At 41.0% G+C, this 19,383-nt stretch overlaps 2 protein-coding genes across 6 annotated transcripts in view; both read right to left on the bottom strand.

Annotated features, from left to right (window-relative positions):
* Positions 1–3,778: 3,778 nt before the first annotated feature.
* cox16 (cytochrome c oxidase assembly factor COX16) lies at positions 3,779–8,981 on the bottom strand. The gene is made up of 4 exons (XM_032548049.1): positions 8,817–8,981; positions 8,160–8,237; positions 4,895–4,963; positions 3,779–4,280 (listed from the first exon to the last, which is right to left on the bottom strand). Exons 1-4 carry the CDS (start codon positions 8,874–8,876, stop codon positions 4,167–4,169), a joined length of 321 nt encoding a protein of 106 aa, XP_032403940.1. The 5' UTR covers positions 8,877–8,981; the 3' UTR covers positions 3,779–4,166.
* Positions 8,982–9,943: 962 nt separating this feature from the next.
* The window catches only part of actn1 (actinin, alpha 1), a 59,527-nt gene continuing 50,087 nt past the window's right edge, over positions 9,944–19,383 (bottom strand). For 2 of the 5 annotated variants that reach the window (XM_032548028.1, XM_032548027.1), the window contains exons 11-22: positions 18,479–18,626; positions 18,223–18,373; positions 18,028–18,136; positions 17,757–17,897; positions 16,447–16,629; positions 16,150–16,284; positions 15,806–15,985; positions 14,836–14,982; positions 12,206–12,286; positions 11,860–11,925; positions 11,087–11,245; positions 9,944–10,530 (exon numbers count right to left, since the gene is read on the bottom strand). In XM_032548028.1, coding sequence (XP_032403919.1) covers positions 10,372–10,530; positions 11,087–11,245; positions 11,860–11,925; positions 12,206–12,286; positions 14,836–14,982; positions 15,806–15,985; positions 16,150–16,284; positions 16,447–16,629; positions 17,757–17,897; positions 18,028–18,136; positions 18,223–18,373; positions 18,479–18,626 — 1,659 coding nt within the window. In that variant the 3' untranslated portion in view covers positions 9,944–10,371. The remainder of the gene's footprint in view (positions 10,531–11,086; positions 11,246–11,859; positions 11,926–12,205; positions 12,287–14,835; positions 14,983–15,805; positions 15,986–16,149; positions 16,285–16,446; positions 16,630–17,756; positions 17,898–18,027; positions 18,137–18,222; positions 18,374–18,478; positions 18,627–19,383) is intronic. The other 3 variants (XM_032548032.1, XM_032548030.1, XM_032548029.1) reach the window with 2 other exon arrangements.

The following is a 19,383-nucleotide window of genomic DNA, read 5'->3' as shown; positions in this document are numbered from 1 at the left end:
GTATGCAAATAATGCAGCATTTTGACTGGAGCTGAGGGGAAACCATCTGACGTTGTTTGAGTTGAAACTGGTCTGCAGTCCTGCTTCAGAATATTGCAAAAAAATAAAAAAATCAAGATAAACATGAAGATGTGTTTGAAATGTTAATTATTTTTGCAGGTCGCTGTAACTCCGGGCCGTCATATGGGAGCAGAAGCAATATCTCTAACATGAGATTCTGCCGGGGAGGATCTTCTGTTGCTACATCATTTCACCACAAACATCACAAACATCAAACTTCACTGGATTGTATTTGTTGCTTTGTGTTTTGATATGAACCGTTTTATTGTGACTAACTCTGAAATGTGACATTTGCTGAATTAGCACCACATTCAGAACACTAATCAAGCCAAAACTGCACAGAAATTATAGACATTTTGCATTTTAGATGAAAAAAACCCAAGCTTTTTTTTTTTTAAACATATTTTCAACCCAGAACTTTTCAAGTGGTGTTATTTTTAACTTCAATTGATTCAAATTCTGCAAAGTGATCCCATTACCATTTGGCATCTATTCATTTATTATGCTACTAATTAGTAAACCGAAAACAATAGTTTACAGATCAGTGCTGAACACTATAGAGAAGTTAAGTGAAACAGACATATTTAAATATTTATTTTACTATTCATTCTGTTATTTAATACAAATGATTGCGCATACGCTAAAGGAATGCAAGTTATTGCATTTTAGGGCATAAAATTGTTTTTTGTACTTATTCTAATATAATATAAAGTAAACTTAAGTAGTTGAACTTAAAAAAATCTGCAGAATATTCAATTTCTTGTCCTTTTACTCGGTTAATCATCAGAATAATCGATAGAATAATCAGCCCTTAGCTGCAGCACAGAGACGTTTGGGGATTACTTTTGCATTGCACTGCGTCCCACTTTTGCTAAAAACACAATCGCATCAGACGCTGTTAAAAATCTTGACCTCAGACGTCCTCCTGTGGAAGTAATGGTGCTAAAGGAGAACATCGCCACCAGCTCGCCGCCTCTGAACCGAGCAGCGCCGGCCCGGACTGTTCATAATGTATGCGCTCTCAGCTCAGATAAGAGCCACAAAGACTAATATTTGCCCCCCCCCGCCCCCAAGTGGGAGTCCTGCAGTCAGTCAGATAGACCTGCTATTAGATCTGAGCGCTCAGAGGTTCACTGGGCTGGAATATGTTAGCGGAGGAGGGCTGGTTAGCGAGGTGCACACACCCACACCGACTCCATTACATCCGGGAGGCAGTTCAGGACTCTGGAGCTCATCTACTCATCTCTAGAGACAGCAAGGCCCCGTCTGTCTGTCTGTGTAAGGGGGGTCGCAGTGTGTGTGTGTGTGTGTGGGGGTGTGTGTTCGTGGGTGTGTGTGTGTGTGTGTGTGCGTGTGTGTGTGTGTAGAGCTGCCTTCACTGTAAGAACCCCCCCCGCCCCCTCCCACACACGCACACACACACACACACACACACACACACCCCACTCCACCTCCTCTTCCTCGCCTCTGCCCAGCAGCCACGTTTCCATGGCAACGTGTGGCCCTTGCCTCTCTGGCTCGGCGGCGGTGGCTGGGAGAGTGGAAGTGACGGCGGCGATCTGCGCTTGTTCCGTCTGGCTCATTATGTGGGGAATGAAGTGAAACAGCCAGAGGCTGCATTTGTTCTGCGCGGACTGCCCCTCAGCTGCCAGGCGGCTGTCTATTTATAGATATGAAATGAGAGAGAGAGAGAGAGAGAGAGAGAGAGAGAGAGAGAGAGAGAGAGAGAGATTTCTTGACTCACCATCTCCTCTTCTTGCCTCTCCTTCTCTGTTGCCCTTTATGATATTTCAGTGACTGTGGAGTTTTTGTGGATTGCTCTAATCTGAGGGTAAAATTTTAGCTTAGATTTCTTGCTTTCATTAAGTCTTCATGAAATGTTTTTTGAATGAATCCTGAAGCCAGAGTCTCCAGTCCACAAAGAAAGCATTTAGAAATCATTTAGAAAGGCCTACTTTCTGAATCCATATTTCAAAAGGAAATGGCTATTTCCAAAATTTACTTCTCAACTGATGGTTCCAGAATTTAACAGTATTCAACTTGTATATAAAAAAAAACAACAACATTGTTAATGTTTGCTGAAATGGTCACCAGTTTCTCAAAACATAAACTGTTTGGTCCAAAAAAAAAAAAAAAAATACATAAAAAATTGAACGAAAAGTTTCCTTTTTCTAAAAAGTTTTGAAATTGTTTTTTTTTTTTTTTTTTCAAGCTAATTTCTAAAACTTTGAATTTTCTTTTGTAGAAGAAAAAAAAAAATATCCTGGGCAATTTTTTTCAGAAAAAAAAAAAAGAATTTCAAACATAATAAAATTCTTCTTTGAACATTGAAGAACAAAACACGTGATTTTTTCAGGAAAAACAAATAATAAAACTCCCAGCCTGACAGCCAAGTACCTAAACAACCTGGTTGGTGTCAGATTATAGTTGATCATAATGCAGCAGCAGCTTAGCTACCGGAAAGAATAATCCTTTAGACATTTAAGTTGCTGTCTCCTCCCGACGTCATTTCGAGCGATTACGAAAACATGACGCCATAAAATCGCGACGAGAGAAAACGTGAGGCAGCTGCAGTTTATCTCGTTAAACCGCTGAACACGCCGGTCGCCAATCACCCGCATGCAGGGAAAAATGCTGCTATTTTTGTTTTGTTTGATAAAAAAAAAAAAAAAAAAAAGCACGCACATGTAATACTATTTTCATAAACACAATCAGCCGCTGCAGTGAGACGTAATAATGAGAAACAAGATTCCTCCTGAGACACGGAGAGCCCGAGGAAACGCTGAGCTCTTGTGTTTATTCTTTTCTATTTCTCAGCAGGTGAAATCAATCCAATATCCTTGCATACAGGCTTTATTCGTGTTCTTGTTTTTTGCTAAAAAAAAAAAAAAAAAAAAAAGGGAGAAAATATCACTTTTAAGACAAACAGTAATAATTTATTGAAGCCGAAAAATCACATGTACATCTTCTGTAAGAGGGAAGTAAAATGCCACCTGTTGGCGTTTTATTAGATTGACCTGATCTGTAACCCTAGCAACAATTTGTAAAAGCACGGAATGATGTAAAATGTACTTTTTTTTGCATTTTACATCATGCTGTGATGTTATTCCCTCATCAAAAGCCTACTTGGAGTGTTGCTTTGATTCTTTCATCCATATTTGCGAAATCCTTTAATCTCCATGGGAACCGTTCAGCTGTGCAGAACGCCTGGATGAACTTGGCCCCGCCCTTGAGCCAGAGCTCCTCCTCAGAGTTGCAGTTTCCAAACTTAAGAAATTCCACCTCTCAGAGCAGCCGTCTCCCGCTCAGCTCCTTCAGACTAGCCAGCAGCAATTAGCAAACACCTGCTGAAACTGCGGATCTACTGAGCTCGTTGTAAGAGCGACTTCTCAGTGCAATGCTGGTGAAACTGTTATAGAGTTAATAGAAGAGCGCTGTGACGAAGGCAGAGTGTCAGAAAGAGCAGGAGTTTTTAAAGAGACAGAGGCCTAATTTTAAAGCCTAATATTACAAGGTAAAAGTTCTGACTTTGTCTCATTTGATATGCAGCATTTTTCTAAGAACCGAAGGCAACAAAAGTGACTTGATTGTGCTATGAAATGGCACTATGTGCCTGGAAAACACACTGTACTGCCCCTTTAAGGAATCCACATATTGTGGAAGTTGGTTGACATCATGTCGGGGTCACCAACATGGAAATCAGCAGAAAGAGATGAAAACCATTTTGAGTCTCGCTTTATTCTCAATGTCTTCCAACCACAAAACAAAACACTGAACGGGAGAACAACACGCTCTACATTTCTGCTCTCTCCCCTTCACAATAAGGGCCTACAGTCTGACGTAAAATATATATGCTTGTGTCCGGCACAATATTTTAAAAGCGGAAACTTTTCACCAGTTGTTCTGAAGGTGTTGCAGCCAGAAGAAGCCAACATGATTTACTCCAAAATGAACTTTTCCAAAGATTCGGGCCCCGACGCAAGCTGTGCTCAGAGCCCCGGAGCCGCAGCCAGACATCGGTGCCACCGTCTCCGCGGGCCCCTGCGCTGTCTGGTGTGATCTTTGTGCATCTGTCTGAGCGCGTGCGGTGGGCTCGGGCCGGAGCCTCAGTGTGTTTTGCTCAGATTGCTGCGCTGCTGCTCCTGGTACTCCCTGGAGTTCTCCCAGGGACGGGGACCACGGATGTTCTTCCACTCGTCCAAATGAATCTCCTTCAACTTCTGGAAAGGAAAAGCAAACAGAAAAGGATGAACTTCTTTTATTTATTTATTTTTTTACTTCAGGATGGAAGTTTTTTCACTACTAAAAAGCGGATTAAGCTTCGCAGACGCCACACAACCAGCATGTAAGAACCATAAAATGTGCACAAGACCCAAACCAGCCACTTTTTTTTTACTTTCAGGAAGGTATGACGAGCAAACGTGGGCTGCCCCGAGGTAATTTTCCGCAGCAACACGCAAACGTCCCCGCTCACTCTCAGGGCGCTATAGTTCCACGCGACAGGATTTGTAGCTGCGCGCTTGCGTAGCGTGAAGGAAACAGGAGATGAGCTGCACACGCAGGCCGAGAAGTCAAATGCAGGTGATTGGTTTTGGTGATCGGCAACAAGAGGCAGTGATCATACGCTTTTTCACGGAAATCGGTCGATTATGAACGGTGGCCGATCGGCACGCCTCTAGAATAATTTAAGACATTTTAAGGTCTTCATTTTCACATACATGGATTTAAAGCTTAATAATAAAGATGCGCAGACACCTTGATTACAAACCATATGGACACCCAGGACAGTTTCAGCTGTTTTCATCACGCTGAACCTGAGGTAAGCGTCTCTTACCTCATACTCCTCCTCCAGGATAACCGCCTGCTTCTCTGGATTCACCTTCGCCTCCAGCGAAGGATCCAGCTGCAATATGACAGAAAGAAAAGAAGAAAAAAAAGTGAGACAGTTTTCATTGTTGCAGTCTGAGATTTCTGCTTTCAGGCTTTCCTCTGGTAACGTCAACCATTTTCTTCAAAAGCAACACATGAAAAACGGAAAGATTTCTTAGTAGCAGCAGAACTACAAAATGTCCCGTTTTGTCCCTTTACAGCCACACACTCCTGCGTATTTTACAGACCAAGAGTAAATAGTGGATGAAGATCCACTATTGTCCAGACTGTCAACTGGACAGTCTTCAACTGTCCAGTTGAAGACTCTTTCAACTGGACATATATTTGATAAATCGGGCATATGTGGAAGAGTGACAAGAAGATGGTAAAAAAAACTAATGGAAGTTTTCCACAAGCTATGAAGGAGGCACAGTGGATATGTAGGAGATGGTACTCTGGTCAGATAAAAAATAAAAATCCAATAATTTTTTTATCATCCGTTTCTCAATCATCATTTTTAAATGCATGTTAAGTTAAGCTAAAAATAATTCATTGAGATGTTATCTGACCATCTTATCGGCTGACTGCCAGTCAAATTGACCAAGTCATCAAGTTTGCAAAGAACCATGACAAAATGGGTCGGAACAAAATTAAGGACGATTGATTCATCATCAATCTGAAAAGGTTCGACAAAACAAAAAATAACAACAATAAAAGTTTTATTTTTGTGGTCAAAAGTCCGGGACTTTGGAATTAAAATGGACCTTGGTCAGGAGCGGGTCCCAAATGAGCATCACTTTTAATGAGTTCATAATATTTCATTGGAACAATGGCGAGGGTTTTTCTGTGTGTGACAGAGTTTTACTATTCCAAGACTGACTAATTACACCTACTTTACCGCAGCTAATAAATTATTTATAGAATATTTTACAGCTGTCAAACTAGAGAATTAATGGTCTTAAAAATTAGCATCATATTAACAGTCTAATAGCTGTACTTTATACAAAAACATCTCAAATATGAAGCCATTAAAAGGTAAAAACAAACAAACCAACAAAAAAAAGTCCAGCAAGGAATAAAAGCCTTGAAGTTCATCCCGGCCCTGAGGCTAAATGAAATCACTGATGAGAAAATGCAAATTTAATCACACTGGACTTAATCTCCGACGGTGGTTTCAGCGTACATGTGATGTCTGAGAGAGAGCCGGCTAATGTAATCATCTGATACCAACCCAAGCAAAAACGGGAAGAGTGCTTTTAATAACGCGCCTTGTCTCCGCTCTTTAAATATTCAGCACATTAAATCACATGCGCAGCCACACATGCGGAGGCGAAGTTGGACTCCGCCGGGGTTTGGAGCGGGTCCGTGTGCTGCACACACCTTCGCAAAAGGAGTGTGTGTGTGTGTGGGTGTGTGTGTGCGTGTGAGAGGAGGGGGAAGCCACAGATACAAGGCCCGCGGCAGAGCGAGCTCATCCGCCGTCGACGGCCGCCGCACATCAGCGGTAACGTAAGAAAAGACGGGCCGGCCATCTGGCTCCCACCCAGATGACTTGCATCGGAGTCTGTCAGCGTAAGAGAGCACTCACTGCCAGATCGTAACGCCTTCTGGTTACATAATCATTGTTTTAACTAACTGGTTGCTATCTTGTGAAATATTAGACCTTGCTTTCGACGCTGTAGCCTTGTACTTTTTTTAACGTTGTAAAAGGTGGAACCTCCTAAATACCAGCGGTGTATTTAGCCTATTTTCACTTTTTGTGGTTTTGAGTTTGTACTGTCTTTTTAAACACAATAGACAATGGATAGAATCCTCTTCAATATTAAGAACATTTTCTATAATGACAAATCCAAGAAAAATGCAAAAAAACTAAACAATGAAACCTTCTCTATGTCAGAAGTCTTATAACTGAAGGCCACTGTCCATATCTTGATCCAAACAAAGTATTATCTGTTTCCAGACTGACCACAATCTAAATCTAAATCTCTTTTCAGAGAACTGGCAACCGGTCCAGGCTGTACCCCGCTTCTCGCCCGAAACTTTCGCTGGAGATGGGCACCAGCAGCCCTGCCAACCTCACCAGGGACAAGGGTGTACAGAAAATGGATGGATGGATGTTTTCAGAGATTCACTTTTATGAGACGACTGAACACAACATACTTGGAGGTGAGGCCGTGTGAACCGCCATCACGCAGAAACACTAAATCTTACCAAGTACTTTTGGCCTAGTTTATAGTCCAAATATCTTAGTACACTAGAAATAAGACAAAACTAACTAACAAGTACATTTTCAGCAAGACCCTGGAGCTTAAGTCAGTAATTCTCTTAATACTGATTTTAAAAAGTACTAGTTCCCCTGGCAGATTGTTTCACTTGTAACAAGACTCTTTGTTTTTCCATGTTATAAGTTAAATATCTACTAGTGGAGCTAGTACTAGTTAGTATAGAGTGTCTTAACTTAATTTCCTGTCCAGGTTTCCTCCACTCACTTTGCTTTCTGCTAACAAAATTTAAAAACATATTCAAACAAGAGCAGCTTTGTTGAAAGCTCAGCCATACTAAAATTCAGTTTAATTGGGGAATGAGAACAATGTGATGCTAGCTGATGACATAATCAATATGCTAAATTACAAATGACCTTATACAATATTAAAGACCTTACCTCAGAAAGCATTAATGAGTAAACAATAACTAGACCTGTGAACGAACATGAATTCGTTCAGCTTAAATGTGAGGTGGACTTAGAGATAGTCCTTGATAAGTGTGAACTAGGATATCGACAGTTATCCACCTGGATTATGACAATACACCAAGTTTTAGCTGATATCCAATTGATAAAAGACATTGAAAATGATCATCGAAATTTAAATTGAACAAAGGTGTTCGATATATACAAAGAAAAACAGGCAAAACACCATGTTTGTTTGTTTTTTCTATCAGCGGCTACTTGTTTTTTTTTTCTTTTCAAAAGCGCCTATTTTACAAGCCTCATCTACTTGTAATGTTTTCAAATTTTATTTAAAGATGAAAACCATATTTATTTTTGACCTTTTAACGACCATTTGACGACACGACTCTTCTCTGCACACCTAAACGCTGCAGTTTCAGTTCTAGCCACTAGGAGGAGTACACAGGCTGGTAACGGTGCCACACAGGGCTTTTGCGTTGAAGTTTTCTCAGGCGTATTCACGTACCGCAGGAAGTGAAATCAAAATGATCTTGGTACAAACCCGTTTTTTGATTTTCTGGGCATCGTAACGGATTTGAGTAAACTCCCGCAAGCCAAAGGAGCCGCCAATGACCAGCAGCTGAAAGAAAGACAAAAACAAACAGGGTGTTGGGTTATCTTTTTTTTTTTTGTTACTGTCCAAACTCAGAGCATGCTTGGAGCTGTCTATTATGAAAACGTTTTTACAGTTTTCTTTTTACGGGCAAAAAGCAAATGAGAAAAAAACAAACATCGACTCGCATAATTCTAGAAAGAGTCATAAGTGACGTTTACGTTGACAATTGCTGGCTAGAATTGCTACAATGGTTATACAAAGTGTTTGTTTGTTTTAAACAGGCATTAGTAGCCTACTGCTTTCAACACATATTTGATGGGTAACGATGCAAAGTTACACCCCGCAGTTTTACATAAGGTAATTTTACAGTGGCTAAAGGACGCAGCATGCCGTCAAAAAATATATAATCAAATGTTACTATATTAAACTGGAAAAATAATGAGTTAAGACGTCTAATAAATATCTGTCTGTGTTATGTTAGAACAAGCGAACTACCCGCTTTACTCTTAGTGTTTATGTAAGTGCTAACTAGCTAACACAACCTGTGCTACGGTCAGTTCACGTGCGTAAAAACTCCTGACGTCAGACCAAATCATTCCTTACCAGCATCGGGACTCCATACTTGACGGTTTTGTTTCTCCGCAGTGTCTTCCAACTAAACATGACTTCTTTCTTCAGCTACATGTCCCTCTGTTGTCATCGGTGAGCAGGTCACAACCGAGGAAGCGCTTTTTTTTCCCTGTGTCCGGCATCAAAATCTTCCGGATAGGTACGAGTTTACGAATATTGGTTCCCATGGTTGCCCTTTGGCTGAATTCTGGACCTCTGGGTTAGTAAATATCCGCCTGAAGCATACAAAAATATATATGCGTCACCAAATCACTTCATGATTTTTTTATTATTGTTGCACAAAGAAAATGTTTTATTCCAAAATGGAAAAGCACAGATTTCTGTTAAAGTATTAGACTTTCACATTCACCCATGCCAGAAATAAAAACTTCAATGTATTTTTTATGGCTTTTATGTGAAACACTAGTACAGAAGAGTGCAGAATGGTGTAGTGGAAAAAAGTGATGTACGTTTTTCAAATCTATTTTTCATTTCAATAAGTGTGTTTTTCAATTGTTCTTCCAGCTGCTTTGCAAATTTACAAACTGATTTTTTATAGTTATTTTTTTTGCCTATTCTTATTTGTAAAATAGCTCAAACTCAGTCGCATTTGATGTCTGTGAGCATCACTTTTCAAATATTGCCACAAAATTTCAACTGGATTTGGTTCCGGACATTAACTCCAGACCTCCACCTCAGCTTTCTTCTGTTTTTGCTGCCTGAAATGATACAAAATGCAATTTTCAAATGATTAATTCATTAGGGGGGAAAAAAAGCCCCAGTGAACCAATGTGAGACTTATTAACTAAAGAAAAGTGGCGAACTTTTGAGGCCGCTTGTCGATGACCTCTTGGATGGTCATCGACAATTCAACTAGGAATTCTCAGAATTGTGAAAATTTTCAAAAGCCATTCACATTTCCCTTTTTTTTCTTATTTGTGTGCTGCTATGATACACAACACCAGTGCATACCTTAAACGCCTTGGTTGTGATGCAGCAAATGTGTAGAAATTGTAAGAATACTTTGACAGAGCGCTGTATGATTGTACTCTTTGATCACAGTCTGATCAGAACACACACACACACACAGGTGTTCTTGTATCAAAAACCGACAAAGTGCAGACGTGTTTTTTTTTTCTTTATTACAATTTTTCGTCTCTTATTTAACCAGGTGAAGAAAAATACCTTTTTTTTGTTCAGTATAATAAAATAATGTTAACTTTATTCATTTTTCTGAAGAAAATCAATGACAAAAAACCCCCACATTTTATCTCTCCCTCTTTGTAAACCTGGAGAGTCGCTGCTTTGCGATGAAAAGCAAACACAACAAAGACGGAGCGAGGGAGGGGAGGAGGGAGCGGTGACGAAGCTGGACAGTTGAGAGGTCACGGAAGATACTGACAAAAAGATAAGGCCTGAAACGTACAAAAAAGAAAACAAAACAAAAAATCAGCACAGCTGGACAGGAGAGTGGAGACGAGTCGGAGCACGTGGCGGTGAACGGAGCGGGGAGAGGATGGTCCCGGGTCAGGACGCCCGACGCCAGTGTTCAGAGGTCGCTCTCCCCGTATAGAGCCGTGGAGAAGGACATGTAGTCCAGGGCTCCGGGGACACCGTCGGGGCCCGTGTAGGGGGCCATGCGCGCGATGCAGTACTCGGCCTGGTCTGGGGGCAGTTCGCGGCGCAGCTCGTCAGCCAAGATGTAGTTCTGCAGAGAGTCAGGAAAAACCGAGATTCAGTTTTGTCATTTCAGATTACGTCCAGTAGATTCATTACATCCATTTCCATTTGTGGTTTTGGTTGTGTGTGGATTTTATTTCCATTTTATTTATAGTTTTTGGTTGTTGTATTGAATTTTTTCATATTTAAAATGTCATCCAGCTCTAGTGCTTCTATAGTTCTTTGCAAAATGTAAGCTTATTGATCTTTGAGACAGTGAATTTGCATTATTACGTCATTATTGATATAGTATTTCAAAATAGTGTCAAAAAAACACCATAATTTATCATAAGTTCCGTTGCAGTGCGCCGATTGCAGTTTTCTGGCTCATCAACAATCTGCAATATATTAATCTGGGGGGATAAATAGAAATGCATGTCATACTTTTCAGACAGATTAAGAAAAATTAACCACTTTATTTTTTTTCCACTTCACACTTTGAGTTGGTCTGTCACGTAAAATCTCACTAGTCTTTTCTCTCTACCGATATCTGGTTGTTCTGCGGGAGCTTGTTGGGTTTTCTGAGTAGCTCTGCAGTGCCGTACCTTGTCCCCAGCGAGAACCTTGAAGGACGCCATGACCTGGTCGGCTGTGTCCGTGTCGGCCGTCTCGCGGGACATGAAGTCTATGAAGGCCTGGAAGGTGACGATGCCCATTCTGTTGGGGTCCACTGTGCTCATGATGCGGGAGAACTCGTTTTCCCCCTGGTGGCGACAGACGGGTCACGGTAAAGCAGCTATAGTCGGACGATGTCGCGCAAAAACCGGAAAATCAAACTGTGTAAAGATAGCGGAGAATTTACACCTTAAACTTCAGGTGGTGATGAAGAGATTTTCATCTACAGTATGTAAAAGAAGAATTGTTCAGAAAATTACATAATTTAACACAAGATTGAAACGATAAATGAGCTAAATTGTGATTAATCGATTATTGAAGTAATTTTCAACTAATTTATCAACCGATTAATCGTTGACTGAAGAATACAGTCTCAAAAAAAGGTCAATTGTTGAAAGGACATTGAAAGAACAAAAAACACTTCTAACATGTTAATGTTAGAAGTGTTTTTTAAGCTGCAGATTCATCCTTTGCTGCAAATGATCAAGCATTCACTAAAGGAATTTTTAAAAATCCGATTAATCAATTAATCGTCAGAATAAATCAATAACTAAATAATCATTAGTTGCAGCCCTAAAACATCCAGACTGTCCACTATTTTTTGTTTTAAATCTCATTAAATCTACATCCAATACCAAGTCCAAGTGGTCCGGCTCACACACACAAAGACATGTTCATACTTGAAGAGTGCTCAATCCTTTACCAGGTTGTAACCCATGGAGATAAGGCAGGTTTTGAAGTCTTCTGCATCCATGATTCCTGTTCTCTTCTACAAGATCAGCGACAGACAAACAAAACCAGCAGGAGAGGAGAAATACAGCAGAGGGAGGGAAAGGAAAAGAAATCAGGCGAAGAAGAAAGGTTCGAGTGAGAAGATTTTTAAGCAAAGTGTGGGGAAAACACAAAGAGTTCAAACAGGAAGAGTAAAGGCAATACAGGAAGAGATGGAGGGATAACAGAGGAAAGTGCAAAAGAGAGAAAAGAAAAGAAAAACAAAAACAAACTTCAGTTAAACCTCGCACTGCGGGAGTGTGACTACGATCAAATACCTGCGCGTCGTTGGCGATATCGAAGCCCAGGCTGATCAGGCAGGCCTTGAACTCTTCCGCGCCCAGAGTGCCCGAGTGGTCCTGGTGTGTGGGGGAGGGGCCACAGGCCATGCAGCAACACATACAGCCCAATCAGTGATGGCGAGGGGGAAACGGGGAAGGGTTGTGGGGTGTAGGGTAGGTGGTTGGGAGGAGGTAGTGCACCATGCACGGGAGAAGGGGATGGGGGGGGAGGAAGAGGAAGGTGAGGGTGAAGGGAGAGGACCATGCATAAGAGACAGAAAACAGAGAACAGTGCATATCGATTAGGACCGGGCAGGTGAACACATGGTGGCAGCGGCGCTGCCATGCTCGGCGAGGGCATTCAGAGGCGTTAATGTGCAGCGGGGCGGGCGGATCACAGGGCCTCCAGGTGGGCTTATTCATATCGTCAATGGCACAGAAACAGAACAACAACAACAACACAGGAACTAAGAAGTATGGCAAAGTATCAGAGCCATGCTAAGAAAAATATAAATATGTATTAAAAAATCACAAGAACAAATCATAAAATTATGAGAGTAAAGTCGCACCGGAAAAAAAACAAAGATAATTTGAGAATAAACTCGTACGTGAATAAAGTTGTAGGATATCATTAATAAGTTTGTACGAGAAAAAAAGTCAAAATAGTACGAGAATAAAGTCATAAAATTACCAGAGTAAAGTTAAAATATTCTGAGGACTCTGACACGAGAAAGAAGTCTTACACCTGTGGTAAAATGTTAATAGATTAAGTATTTCCTTATTCACAAGATGCTCGACATTCATTTTATGGCAGATGTGTTCTCATGTCAGAGTTCTCAAAATATCAAGATTTTATTCTGGTAACACTGCAACTTTATTATCGTAATTTTATGACTTTATTCTCGAATTGTTATTTTTCCATTTTATTTTTTTCTTAGTGTGGCCTCAATACTCCGGCGTAAAAAGGACAAACTGTTTGATTTTCTTACATAATTAAAACAAACATTCATTTTGAATATGCAACAAATAAATAAATCAAGTCTTTAAATGACCAAACCCCCCCAAAAAACTATTTAACTATTTATTATTTCCTTTATTTATCATTTTCAAGAGGGACCTGGGCCCCTTGCTGAGCATACATTAAAAGACGAGATTCACCTAAAAAATAATGAATCACCCTCCTCAGTCTCTTTGGAAAAGTTTGCACTCCAACTGTAGTTTGTCATGTTTGTGCGTTTGGTCAGACAGAGCGTGAGACAGTTGGATGGATCTGCGTCTAAACTGACGTAATGCTCCTGGATTTCCTGTTCGCTCCTGTTCCGACCCTCGCCTACGGTCTCGAGATTTGGATCATGGCCGCAAGGACAAAATCGTAGAAGCTTGTTAAAACTTTGCCCTCAACACAAATTAATCTGGATCGTCGTGTCCTTGTTTGGAGCTTGCCCACAACTATCCGTTGTCGTTTAAAGAGCCGAATTAAATGACTTCTGAGTTACTCTGGTTGCTGGCAGGACCTGCCAGGAGCAGGTGTGAAGTCGGGGAGACTTACCTGCTGCTGGAATGAACCGAGGACTCTGACATCACAGGAGCGGATGGAGGTCAGCTTCATTGAGTCAACGTAGGGGTTACATGCAGTTTTCCATGTTATTCTCTTTAGTGGTCTTCCCCTTTATCTCACTGTGTCAGGCATTCTTACTCAATTTTATGTAAATCGGTAATTCTGAATTTATTTTGTTACCATTCATTTGTCTATTTTTGTTTTCAATTTAATTTGTTTTTTTTAATGATTTACTCCCATCCAATCTTGGATGAATTTTAGTCAAATAGTAATATCTTATGTAGGCTCTAATTTTAAATGTCTGTCCCAGTTAGAATTGAATTACTAAAGATTATTTCACATAACAGATGAAATTTTAGATGAAGTGCCAAATCTCTACATTTTTCATACCGTTCCAGCCTCATCCCACAAAAACAACCTCCCAACTCAGGGAATGGAAAAAACACAGTTCATATTTAACAGCATCGATTAATATTCAGAGTATAGATATTTGAGTTTTGCAAGTAAACAGACATGTTTGGTAGCACTTTATTTGACAGGGTGTGCATAAGACTGACATGACGCTGTCATAGATATGACAAAACACCTGTCATGAACATGAAGGAGTGTTTGACTGTTGGCATGAAGTGTCATTTGTTAAATAATTACACTTTTAATGCAAAGTTGCTCTAAAAGTTGCATTAAAAGTCCATTAAAAGTGTCAACTTTACAATATTGTATAGATAATGACACTTTAATGCAAAGTTGGCACTTTTAATGCCACTTTTAGAGCAACTTTGCATTAAAAGTGTCATTATTTACTGATTGACAGTTCATGACAACAGTCAGACATTCACCAAGACTCCTTCATGTTCATGACACTGCCATGTCAGTCTTATTCACACCCCGTCAAATAAAGTGTTACCACATGGTTCTTACGTATTTGAGTATTTTCCTACAACAGTTCCAGGATAAATCCATAACTTTGTCCTGCATCTATTCTCTTATTGGTTCCCACAAAACCCTTCGTATGGATCAAACGGTCAGCCGTCCCTCTGGCCGCGGCTCTGCGGAGCGACTCGGTACTGACCCTGTCGAAGTGGTTGAAGGAGGCGCGGAACTCGTTCAGCTGCTCCTGGCTGATGCCCTTGGCGTCTCGTGTCAGGATCTGGTTCTCAATTTCGTTGATGGTGCGGGCGATGGTGGTGAGTAGCTGCTCCCAGCCCACACGGATGTGCTGCACGGCAGAGAGAGACCGGGAGAAGAGGAAGAGGATGATGAAGGGGTCGGAGAGTCCTGGATCTGAGCTTCAATCTTCACTTTATCCAACCTGGGGTGTTCCATTTAGAACCAATGTCAGGGAAAATATGCCCTGATGCATTCTGGGATGTTATAATATTTTAGGCCCGCCTGCTGTACTGCTGTCTGGTGATGAATTCTAACATTTCTTTCAATATTTTCTAACATTAAAGTCACCAATGTCCATGTATTTTACTGGGATTTTATGTCAGACTAACTGGAAGTAGCCTGTAGATGTGAAGCGGAAGCAAAAATATTAAATAATCCACCAATTTTTAAAATTTTTTTACCAATAAAATGCATAAGAAGTTTGGCATGGAGCTGATCATACGTCACTTTGACTTTGAGTCATTTTAATTCATGAAAATGCTTTGATAGAACTGTTTGTGTTTATCATCGAACGACCAGCTTACATTTACCTATGATGGACATAAAAAAAAGCTAGCTAGCTAGCGAGGGTATATTAGCAGCTAGTTAGCCGTAGCCTCAACAACTTCAATTGACCATAATGGATTGAGAATGTCTGGATGCAACTCAAACGTTTGCCTGACAATAAAGTCCAGCGAGAAAAATAAACTACATAGAATATGGTGATTAATGTATTTAAGGCCAACGTAGTCTTTTTTATTATGAATTTAAGACATTTTAAGGCTTTAATTTTGAATTTAAGACTTTAAATCTGGACTCCCTGTGGCAAATAATCGATATATCAGTGGAGATTAGCATCAGGGGGACTGGATTTGATCCGTTGCGACCTTTACCTCCATTGTGTAGTTGGTGTGTTTGTTGTCAAAGATGAGAGCCTCTTGAATGAGTTGGTGGTCTCCCTCCAGCTGGTCGATCTTTGGCTTGTAGTTGACGATGCTTTTCTCGTACTGGCGGAGGTGCGTCAGTTGGTCCTCTAGGGTGCCATGCATTTCGATCGAGATCCGGCCGATTTCCTGCTCAGGTGTACGGACAACGCCATGAGATGTCTGGCTTTTACAGCCTCACCAAAAGTTTTCACATTTAATCTAGTCATGAATTTTTTTGTTTTATATATATATATATATATATATATATATATATAAATAAAAAAGGATCAGTGAGAGGTAAAGTTGTCAACCTCCATCTTGGTCTGGATCCAGGGCCCAATGACGTTGGCCTGTGTGGCGAACTGCCTGCGCAGACGCTCGTTGTTCTGCTGCCGGGCGTGCTCTTCGATCAGAGCCTGGTCTCGCTGAGGCACCAGCTGCCTGACCTGCAGATTGGAGTTAAAATTGTAAAAAAAAAAAAAAAAAAAAAAAAAAAAAAAAAAGCCCAAGAGATTTTTATAACAAAAAGAAAAAAATAAGGAACACACTGAGCAATCACTCTGTCTTAAGGAGAAAGAAGAAAAATTGCTGTGTACTAGTCCCAGTACCTTATCCCATTTAGCGTTGATCTCCTGTGGGTTGATGGTTGTGTAGGGGTTGGTGCCGGCCATGTTCACGTGATAGGTCTGCACGATTTTGGCAATCTCATTGTGGATGCCAAGGATGGCCAGGCGCTCTTTGTCAGCCTCTGGCAGCGTGGCTTTGAACTGCTCGTGGGCTGTGCTCAGTCCCTGAAACAACAACAGATATCTGTAAAAGCATGCACTGTCTTCTTCTGTGTGATAAACGGAAACAGTGCCAGTTTTCATTTTAGATTGAAGAGAACACATTAAAATATATACACCTTGAACCCACCACGACCATGTCCCTTTCTACTTTGGACAATAGACAGAGCTCTTAAACAACAACAAAAATGAGATTTTTAAGTTGCTTTATGTTATTTTGGAATGTAGCTTGAGAGGAATCACCAAGACTTCTGCTTATTAAGTATTTCACTACTGAAACGCCGATGCCTGCAGATGGCATCAATGTTTTAGGTGCCACACTTCAATAAATAATCACTTAATTGAGTCACCAAATAAAGTGGGAGGACTCCCAAAGCCCAACTCCAAATCAACTCTTAAAGCATTTACCCAAAGTTCAGGTTGATAGGGGCAAGTTGAAGTCTTAAATCCGTAAGAGGTAAAAGTTTGAGTCAAGTCTGAAGTCCCTGAGGGTCAACTCTGAATCAAGTCTAAAGGTTCCCACATACTCCTCGGACGAACCGTACGTATTCTGAGAGGCCAACAGATCGCCTTCATTTCCCGTGACAAATTTCTTCACTTCCCACGATCCGAATGGATACAAGCAAGTTTGAAGAGCTAGTTGGGTACCTACCCTGTTTCTTCTCCACCAGGCCAGCCACCGTACACTTAGTGCAGCACAAAGTGGAGGTCTACTTTGTGCCGCACTAAAGTAGACCTCCACCTGAATCCTTGCGACTGGTTGCGCCAATATCCGACCTCATCAGCTTGGTATCGAAAACAGAACAGTTTGATGTGAACACTGTTTCCCGCCAAGCAATTTATCGTGCAACACGGTACACGTAAAAATGCACCTTTGTACGGATTTCTGTGGAGTGAAGTACACCTGAGAATGTGGGGGTTTAAACCCTTCACCCCAAGTCAGGTCTCAAGACTTTGAGGATGAAGTTCAAATCAAATTTCAAGGCCTTCACCCCAAGTTGAGTGTCAAGTTTGTAATCCGGCTCAAATAAAGTCTCAAGTCTTGGAAGGCCAAGTCTATTTAGCCCATTTTTAACATTTCCTTATTACAATAAATTCTTGTTTGGTTCGTACCGGTGTAGGTCCTTGCTCACCTGGATTTCTTCAATTGTGTGAACGATGAAAGTGTCCTGCAGGTCCTCCATGGCGCCCTCCATCCAGTTATTGAATGGCGCTGCTCTTTTGGCAAACTCAAGGTACAGTTGGTCGATAGTTTCAAGCAACTTCTCAGTTCTCTGGTGAGATAGAAAGAACACAAAGGCTTTTTTTTTTAATTGACACCCAGTGTTTCAGAGAAACAGCAATTCACTTTGTTTTTATTTCCCACTAGTCTCAAGTAACACTGCAGCTCTCAGCAAGGTTCACCTGTAGCGCCTCAGTGCGTTTCACGGTCATGCCTCCCAGTGCGTCCCACTGATCGCAGATCCGCTGGCAGCGAGCGTTTACACTGGGGGAGTCGTAGTAGTCCAGCTCACTGCAGAACAGAACAAATCCTCACTTTCAGGCACAGTGATGGTTCCCTGTCCACTTGTCCTCTCTCTAGGATTTATCGGATCTTACTTTAACTCCTGCGCTATCGCTGCAATCTGCTCCACGCGATCCTGGTGTGCGGCCAGGTCGCTCTCAAAGGCCTCGTGTTTCTTCAGCAGAGCCTTGATCTCCGACAGCGAGGCAGTCTCGTAGTCTTGCTTCTGCAGCAAGTCCTCCTTACCTGCGCAGGAAGTGATGAAACCAGAAATGTCATGTTAGATGTAGAGACGCTAACTGCGTTACTTTAGGAAGATGGAGGATTTTCTTTTTGGTAACGGTTCAGCACCTTCGGTCCAGGCTTCGTGAATCGCCGCTTTCTGCCGAAATTTCTCCGCCAGGTGGTCGAGTCGCTCCAGCCGGCGAATCTCGTTGAGGAGCCACTCTTCGTAACCCTTTTCCGCTCCCTCTAGGCTTCCCCAAGCGTTATTAATGTCCTGCACAAAGCCAACAAAAACATTAGAGTATTTGTTTTAGGCGATACGGCGCACTTGAATTAGGTCTGCCGTTTGTCGTCGCTGCCCCGATGTTGAACACTTGGAATAAATCCATTTGAGGCTAATTTTCCCTTTAGCTCTTCCTTAAATGGACATTTGAGTTCTCCACTCATGTTTAAAGGAATATTCAGACATTTTTAAAGTGAGATTATGCTAAAAGGTTATATTTTAGCTGCTGGGGATTACTCTCTGGTGTCTTCGTTTAGCATTTTAATGTCCAATTTTAGTAACATATCAAAAATAAAAGTTTGTGTTGACACTTTATAAACCTTCAAACTGTCCATGTTTTTCCAATGGGAGATTTACAAAAGCTGATTATACAGGAAATTGGAATAGGAGGCAGTGCAACAGTAATAATATTCCTCCTAAAGCGTGTCTCACTCAAAGAAAATGAAACTGTCAAGGAACGTAAAAATATTACGGCGATTTATGTGAAAGTTTATACTATTACTACTTACATTTCTATGAGATAATTACTCTCACCGGAAAATGCTTTACATATAAGCTTTTTTTTTTTTTTAAGCATCAAAATATTTTTGAATTTTTGTTTCTCACAGGAAGATAATTGGTGGCGAACTGCCTCCTACTTCCATTTAATGTGTAGCTTATCACTCCTATCGACATAAATAATCAATCCAAACATGGCGGCGGTTTAAATGTTTACAAAATAGCGTTAGCATAAACCGCCAGGAAGGTT

Source organism: Xiphophorus hellerii, chromosome 19 (assembly GCF_003331165.1).
Source record: "Xiphophorus hellerii strain 12219 chromosome 19, Xiphophorus_hellerii-4.1, whole genome shotgun sequence".
NCBI classification, from domain to species: Eukaryota; Metazoa; Chordata; class Actinopteri; order Cyprinodontiformes; family Poeciliidae; genus Xiphophorus; species Xiphophorus hellerii.
This window is presented reverse-complemented; position numbering and strand designations above follow the sequence as displayed.